Source organism: Hordeum vulgare, chromosome 2H (genome assembly GCF_904849725.1).
Source record: "Hordeum vulgare subsp. vulgare chromosome 2H, MorexV3_pseudomolecules_assembly, whole genome shotgun sequence".
NCBI lineage: Eukaryota > Viridiplantae > Streptophyta > Magnoliopsida > Poales > Poaceae > Hordeum > Hordeum vulgare.
The window spans coordinates 4431950-4440235 of NC_058519.1; the positions used below are offsets into that span (position 1 = coordinate 4431950).

Consider the following 8286-nt stretch of genomic DNA (forward strand, 5'->3'; position numbering starts at 1 on the left):
AGGCATTTGCGGCAAGAACCTATAACAACGACAGTCATTTCGTGGCGCATACTCTTTTGTGGCAACAAACTATGGCAACAATCCTTATTTTCGTGGCATTAGGAATTTTTCCACGAACCACTACACTTGTGGCATTAACTTATCCCAACAAATATTCCATTCATCGTAACAGGAAATTGCAACAAACTCATTTTAATGGTGATAAATAGGTATCACAACGGATGAAATGTTTGCAACGAGAAACTATTGCGACAATTTACACATTTCGTGGTGATACTGTATTTCAACAAAACTTAGCTTGGTGGCACCAAATAGTTATCACAACGACCAACATGTGTGTAGCGAGAAGCTACCGCGACAATGTAAACTTTTCGTCGTGAAACTCTATTTAAATAAAACTTGCTTTTGTCGCTGCACACACTTATTGCATCATGGAAACAATTTGTGGTGTCAAAGCTATTGCGACAATATAAAGTGTTGTGTTGCAACACTATATTTTTCATTGTGCAAACATGTGGCAACCAAAAGTGGGTTGTGGTAATAGCCTATTGCAACCATAAAAAAATATGGCATTCAATTACACTATTCAAAACCGTACATATAATAGATTCATAAAACTCATAATTCTCATAGCAAACCATCAAATGAAACTGAAATGTAGCATAGCCATCCTAGTTAAGTGCCAACACTATTGAGTTTGAAGATGTTCAATTCGAATCTGATGATGATACGGATGATGATGAGGCTTACGTAAATGATGGCCATGTTGCTCCTTTGGGAGAAGAAGAATTGGATGATGACGGGGGGTTCTTTGTGTAGACTTAAATCTCTTGGTAAGGTGTTTTTCACATGTTTAAGCCATGAATATAAATTCCTAAACTTTTTTTTATGGTTACCTATGAGTGGTATCTCCTGAAGTTTGATCTGATGTGAAACAGGTTCAAACACAGCGCACATGCATAGTGTCATCTGTTCTGGCGAATGGGAACAGAAGCTAGTGCTTAGTGCTAACAGTTTGGTGATGAAGAGAAGATAAGAGAAGAGAAGAGTAGTTGTGGATGTGTAATATCATGGATGGTTTTATTTTAGTGTTGTTGCTATTTCGATAGTGATGTTATGTACACACTGTTGCTATGAACTTATGGTCTGTTAGTGTTGTTACTATTTTCATTATTTTGCCGTGAATTTATGGTCTTTTGTGTGAACCATCTATACAAATATGACTGCTAAATCTTGTGTGTTGTAATGCTGAAAGATGAGTTATATATCTCGCTGAGATGGTTTGTTATACCCTACTAAAATTTTGTGTCATATGTCCTTGTATGTGTGTGTGTGTGTGTCTATATAGTGTTGCTCAATTGGTGGTTATTTAAATGGAGCCTGGGAGTGTTTTGTCTTGAGCAAAGGTAATGTCCAGGGGTTGTTTAAATGTAGCATTGGAATGCATGCACCTCGTCACACCACTTATGCGAATGGAGTGGCGCCAGTTCATGGTCGTCGTCACCATCAGACTGCAACTTTGAAGTTTTGCTTCAAGTGCGGTTAACCTTGGGGTATACGATATCTACAGCGAGGCCACTATATTGTCACCAACACATGCATATCCCAGTGGTCTGAATCTGCTTCTGCACCCTAGAGGGAGTGAGTACGAATCCTTACACCACTTTGTTTTTTATTTCTATACCACAAGTCCTTGTTTTTGGGAGAAAACACCCTAGTTCCAAAATAAAATTTGCATTCCTATCAGAAAAATAAAATTGGTATTTCTAGCAGAAAATGTGTTATATCCATTTGTGAACTTTGTTCATTATTTTGGTTAATTAAAATTTGTGCAATTAATAAATACTAATTCCTCCTTAAAACTTGCAAAAATCTTCACTTAATATCTATAAATCCAAATATTAATTATATATCTATAATTAAGAAGAAAATGTAGAGATGTTCTATTGCTCCTTTTTTGCATCACTAGGGGATTATTGCAACATGCTGTAGATATTACCATGATTGCATAATTTGTCGCAGTATATAATAGTTATTGCAACACAATGAAGGTTAGGCAAAACGTCGTCCTATTACAACCAATACATGTTTTGTTGCAATACGAAGCCATTTTTTTCCAACAATGCCTATGTCTAGTGCCTCACTTCGAAATTGTTGCAATATGCGCGAGAATATTACCACAAAGGTTTACTTTGTTGCATTACCTAAGTCACTGTCGCAACAAAATGACTAATTCCCGCAACGAAAATTATCTGTTGCAATATCACTGCCATATTACAACGGTGATCCAGTTTGTGGCAATACAAGATTTCTATTGCAACAAAACGGAGTACCTAGAGCGACAAAACTGAAATGTGGCAATATGTAGGGCATATTACCACGAACTGAAAGGTTTTATTGCCACGAAAGATAGTTGTAAAAATAATTTTTGTTGCAATAGACCGTATTCCTTGTAGTGAATTTTTTGTCTGGTGGGCTGTGAGAGAGGTAGTTAGATGTCTAAGACTAGGCTTGCAACTACAAGTATCATCCTCAACTGCAATTGCATGCCTACACACTCGATTGCAACTGACCTTTTTTGCAAGTAAGCAAAGAGAGATGGGGGCAATTGCATGTCAACACTAGGCATGCAACTGCAAGTGTCACCCCAACAACAACTTCATGTCTCCTAACATGGATGTAATTGCAAGTGCCGCTCAAATGCAATTGCCTGCCTCCTTTCCGACTCAATTAGTCTTCTTTTTTTTGTTTGAGGGAAGGGGCGGAGGGGCAGTTGCATGCCAGACACTAGACTTGTGTCCGCACACCCAACCTTTGTTTGTTTCGTGGGTGGCGCGAGAGGGGGGCAGTTGCATGTCCGGCACTAGGCTTGCAACTCCATGTCTTGCCCTCAACTGCAATTGCACGCCTCCCTACCAACTGCAACTGTCCTTCATGTTTTTGTTGGAGAGTGACGGGGAGAGGAGGGGTGTAGTTGCATGCCCGACACTAGGCATGCAACTGCAAGTGTTGCCCCCGACTCAAAGTGCACGTCTTCAACATGTCTTCAACGCAACTCTCTAGTGTTTTGTCGGGAAGGGAGAAGTTGCATGTCTAACACTTGGCATGCAACTGCAAGTGTCGCCCACGACCGCAACTCCATGGTCGTTTTTCGGGAGATTGACAATTGCATGCATGCCACTAGATCTACGACAGAAAGTATCGCCTCGAGCTACAACTGCATGTCAGCCATGATGCTAGCTCACTGAGACTTATTTTTAAGTCTCAATCAACCGAGCCGTGTCCACATCCTATTATTAAATTTATTTATTTTATATTTAACATTTTTTAATTTTATTTTTCTCTGAAAAGAGACGTAAGAATTTCTTTTAAACATGCCACACCAACCTAGTTGCACGTCCGCATCGCATCTCAGACGTCATACAACGAGTTCTCTTATTTTTGTTAATACCATTTTTTAAATTTGTGGATGATATCGAAATTACAAACAGATGAGTAAAACAATGCCTGTCTCAACCCAATAAAATGAAGAAAATGCAAGCTAAAAAGAGCATTAATTAAAGTTGAACATTTTTCTATTGACATGACGAATATTTCTAAATAAGATTGAACATTTTCTAATGGCATGCTAGATATGTTTCAAACAGGCGATGACTATTTGTAAAAATGCACAAAAACATTTTATTAGAAAACTTGACTAATGCTTACAATTTTTAGAAACAAAATATGAAAGGTAAATAAAAATGAAAAAAAATCCGGACAAAACGAAAGAAGCAACATGTTAAGAAAATTGTAGGAATAACAGCTAATATAGCTAGCCGGTGCACCATACAGCTCTCGAACAATAGCTAACTGTTTCCGAAAAAATGCTTGAACAAAAGCTAAAGCTTACATAATCAACTAGCAGCAGCACCAAACAAAACACCTGTCCAAAATATATATGTTGCCCAACAAAGCAAAGACAACGACAGTACAACTCGAAAACGCACAAAGCAAAGACAAGAAAAGGGGGCAGCCCAGAAAGCCACAATAGACAACGACAGGGACATACACAAAACAACTAAACAAGTGACGTTAGCCGACTGAGATCTAGAGACCCATAAATATATATTTTGCCTAGGGTAAAATGTGGGTTTCAACATATCAATGTCTTTCCTTACATTTTTCGGTAAACCAATAATATCTTGTGTTTTTAATATTTGAAAATATGCTTTAGGTAATGCATAAATAAAATGAGATTATTTAACAAGCTAGCCATCATCAGAATGCCTTAATAGTAGTGTACACAGCAAGGTGTATGCTTTAATCTGATTGTTTGCAGTCCAATATCTATTACTCTCTCTTTACCAACCAAAATACACATGTGTTAATATATACGGGTGTATCTAAGTTTACCCTAGGTATTATATATATTTATACCAAAATACATATGGGTTAAATATACATGGTAGTACCTCATTTTACCCTGGCATCATGTATGTCTATTCCAAAATGTAGATGTGAATTTCTCATTTTACCCTAAGCATTATATATGTTTATACCAGAATATAAACAGAGTACATATATGTTTATATCAAAATATACATGGGAGTACCTCATTTTAGCCTACACAACATATATATGTATATCTTTCTATAAATTTTTAAAAATAGTTATACATAAGTAAAAAACTGATTTTTAACAATAATCCATATTGAATATTAAGTAGACAAAATGTGCCTTTTAATTGGGTAAAAACAAAAGAAAGAAAAAAATTGGCTTAAACCAAGATTTGCACACAGGACCTAACAAAAGAATACCACACACAACCATTTGAGCTAAAAAGCAATTCTGTACTAGCACATCACACGACACAATTTATATCTCATTTTCGCCTTAGGTACCCTGCGGCCAAAGGCTGTGGCACCCGTGTTATACATAAGCTTCTCAAAACATAACCATATATATACATGCTTAAACGATCAAAGTTCAAATGTAGTTCAGCTTTCAGAGCACCTTACTACATGAAAGAGATACTGCGGACCAGCTGCAACCAAGGCAAAGTTGTCAGCTGCACAAATACTCACAACTGCATCACAAAAGAGAGAGCAAACACACCCATGCCAGAACAACTATTCAAGGTCACACAGGTCCAACAACACAGCGGCAACTCATAAAGAAGCACTACACACACCCCAAGAGCACGCTATAGAAAGGCCTTGGCATGTACACATCACACCACTAGGGTTATTACTGTACAGGAGCGACACTCCCGTAGGCTAAGTAAGCTGCTACCGGCGTCGAAATGTACAGTGAGGATAAAGGATGCAGGATCTTCTTATGCTTTGCTGGCCTCCAGGGCCTGGAACACATCTGTCCGGGTGACGATACCTGCTTGTAGGAAAGAAACATGGACAATGTTTATACAGTTATAATGGAAGAATTCTACCCAGTTAAGTGAAAACAGTGTTCCTAGTTCTCATTAGGTAAGTCATGTGTATGCAGTTGTGTGCAGTCTTCTGCAGTCACAGGGATTTTATGCATTTGTTGCTCAAACTAGGTTCTAGGGAACTAAGAAATGGTGGCCTACAGTTACAGTGAGAAAACATGATATGAATGTGTGCTACTATTGGCTTGTTTTCGGTGGAGATCACTGCGAACATAGATTATACTGGTAGTAGAATGTCCAGGAAATATGAGTCTCGATAGGTGAGAAAACAAAGATAAAATACATTATTTCATAAGAGGGTCACTCAATTTCCATCCAACCAGCAAGTACCCAACATATTTACCCTATTATCTTAATGCAAACAGCTACAAAGGAATGGTTCTACATATCCGCATTTTTTTTAAACTACACTGCATTAAGTAGCATTTATGGTAACCATACCAAGTAAATGGCTGCATCTATGTTTTTTCCTTTTTCAGAGATGGCAATCAAAGGGATTTTCAAATTCTTACCAATGACTTGCTGTTGTTCATTCACAACTGGTATCCTGTGAACTTTGTGCTTCAGCATTAGTGCAGCAGCTTCTGCTCATGTAACCAGTTGCAAAGAAACTCGTTAGCACATCCTACTGAAAAGACTTTACATTTCTGTATAAACTATATGTTGTAGAGCTGTAGGGTAGAGGGAAGCAAAAGTTACCCAAAACAGTCTTCTCCAGAGTCAGAGTTACAGCAGGAGAGGACATGACTTCTCCAATGGTTGAGTCCAACTGCATCACAAGAGGAGGCAAGGAAAGATCAGCATCAACAGAAACCCTTATAAACTGAATCTCAGAAACTTTATAAAAATAATGCCATGTTATTCTCTAGTATAGTTCTGTGCTCATGTCATGGTCATATACCAAAGCCAAACCAAAGATTATTAGAAGTAAGGTGAGGGTCTTAGAAGTAGCGGCCTTCATTTAGGGATGTTTCTAACACATGTAACCGATTAGTCATCATTTAGCCTAAAATTAAAAAGGTCCTGGAATACTAATGTGTTAAGAACTAACTGTAGAAGTTCACTTCATACATACACAATATATATCTCGATATTTTACTAGTTAGTGGTATTTATTTTCTTTGCCCTTTAAAAAAATAAAAGACACAATTTTCTATGGGACATACACTTTTGTTGTTCCTCACTTGCAGGCTGATTTATATATAGGTAACTGCTGCCCAATGGATATAAGTATTATTCAGAAAGTTAGATGCAAAACTCAGGGTAGCTATTTTCTGCACTTGAGGTTATGTTTTCAAGTTCACACCATCTAATTCAACCCGTAAATGTTGTGGTAGCACCTTAAAGGACTTGAACATGTTAATGGTTAAATTCTTTTAGTTATAAGTTTGTGCTTCAGCATGCACCATTTTCTTTCCACACCTAAAATGTTGTGTGAAGCTCATGTCATCTTATCCAATCCCTGAATATTCAGGTACAAACAACCTCAGGGGATATAATTTGGTTATATTTTGTGCTTCAGCATTCAGTATGAACTGAAAATTCAGTTAGTGGTAGTGTAAATCTAACAGTGGGTGGAGCATACAACTGAATTTGACTTTGGCATAAATCAAACAAGGCAGACAGGAACAATCCCTCAACCATGCCTTGTTTCAGATTAGTTGACACATATTCCTACAATTGATGATTGGTCATACAATTGGTTGAAGAGCTAGGACTGACCCCATTGGATGCTCTGGCCTTATCCTTCTTGGAGACGACCCCGATGCACCTGCCCTCGCCGTCGACGACGGGCAGGCCGGACTGGGTGGCGAAGAGGGCGTCGATCTCGGCCAGCTTCTGGTCCGGCGTGGCCACCTCCACCGGGCGCGACATCACCTCCCCGAGCTTCGCCGTGGGGCTCATCTGCAGCAGACCAACCCAACCCAACCCGATCCGATTCAATCCAATCGCGACGGAAGCACGGGAAAACCATCAGATCTAGCCAGAGAAAGCGAAAAAGCTCGCGACGGACCTTGTCGGTGGAGACGATCTGGGACTCGAGGTACTGGCGGAGGTCGTCGTAGCTGGCGAGGGAGAAGTTGCCGGGCCACTCGCCGGACAGCACGCCCTCGGGGTTCTCGTCGATGGCCGGGCGCATGTCCATGTCCCCCAGCGCCGCCACCGCCGTCCGCCGCTGCCCCCGGCGCCGTCCGGCCGGAACGCTGACAAAGGAGGCGGCTTTCGGCGGCCCGCGGCGCGGCGCGGAGGGGGTGGACGAGAAGGTCCTCGTGGCGAGGTGGACGGCGGCGGAGGGTGAGGAGGACGCCATGGACGGACGTCGACGGTGCCGGTGCGAGAGATTCGGTGATGGGATTGGGGTCTGGAGCGGAGCGGAGCGGAGCAGCGTGTATCACGGGTGGGTGAGTAGCGGACACAGTAGAGTGGAGTGGAGAGTGATGTGGATGCTTCTGGAAGGACGTGGGAATCGGGGGCCCACCTGCAGCCGGAGATAGATCTTGTGCTCGAGAACGTGGAAAACCGTTGCGGGGAATACACTAAGAGCCGGCCGACCGGCGCGAGGACCAGATCGGTTCATCCTTGCGTCGTTGGATTGGCCCCACGCTCCCCGTTCGATCCACCCACGCGCGAACGATGCCACGGGAGGAATCTTCATGGTTGCGCTTAATCTTTTCATGATTTAAATTTAATAGTCTTCTTCATAAAAAAAACTAGTTGAAGAAGAATCAAACATATTTCGATCACTATGAAAAAGTCGAGCATCAATTTTTTGAAGAATTATTTCTCTTGAGAGTTCATAATTGGGGCATTTATGAAGCATTTACTTGAGCCTTTCTCAAGCTTGAGCGATACTTTCT

At 40.6% G+C, this 8286-nt stretch overlaps 1 protein-coding gene across 1 annotated transcript; it reads right to left on the bottom strand.

Annotated features, from left to right (window-relative positions):
- Window positions 1-4923: 4923 nt before the first annotated feature.
- On the bottom strand, window positions 4924-7845 carry LOC123431513 (CBS domain-containing protein CBSX1, chloroplastic-like). The gene is made up of 5 exons (XM_045115330.1): window positions 7443-7845; window positions 7151-7333; window positions 6128-6197; window positions 5941-6012; window positions 4924-5370 (listed from the first exon to the last, which is right to left on the bottom strand). The coding sequence occupies exons 1-5, from the start codon at window positions 7737-7739 to the stop codon at window positions 5318-5320; spliced, it is 675 nt and encodes a 224-aa protein (XP_044971265.1). The 5' UTR covers window positions 7740-7845; the 3' UTR covers window positions 4924-5317.
- Window positions 7846-8286: the final 441 nt, after the last annotated feature.

Excerpts from the sequence above, each read along its gene's own strand:
- LOC123431513 (XM_045115330.1), bottom strand. The coding sequence starts at position 7,739 with ATGGCGTCCTCCTCACCCTCCGCCGCCGTCCACCTCGCCACGAGGACC. Across the intron at positions 7,334-7,442 it reads AGATCGTCTCCACCGACAAG|ATGAGCCCCACGGCGAAGCT; the intron begins GTCCGTCGCGAG and ends GGTCTGCTGCAG. Across the intron at positions 6,198-7,150 it reads AGGCCAGAGCATCCAATGGG|TTGGACTCAACCATTGGAGA; the intron begins GTCAGTCCTAGC and ends CTTGTGATGCAG.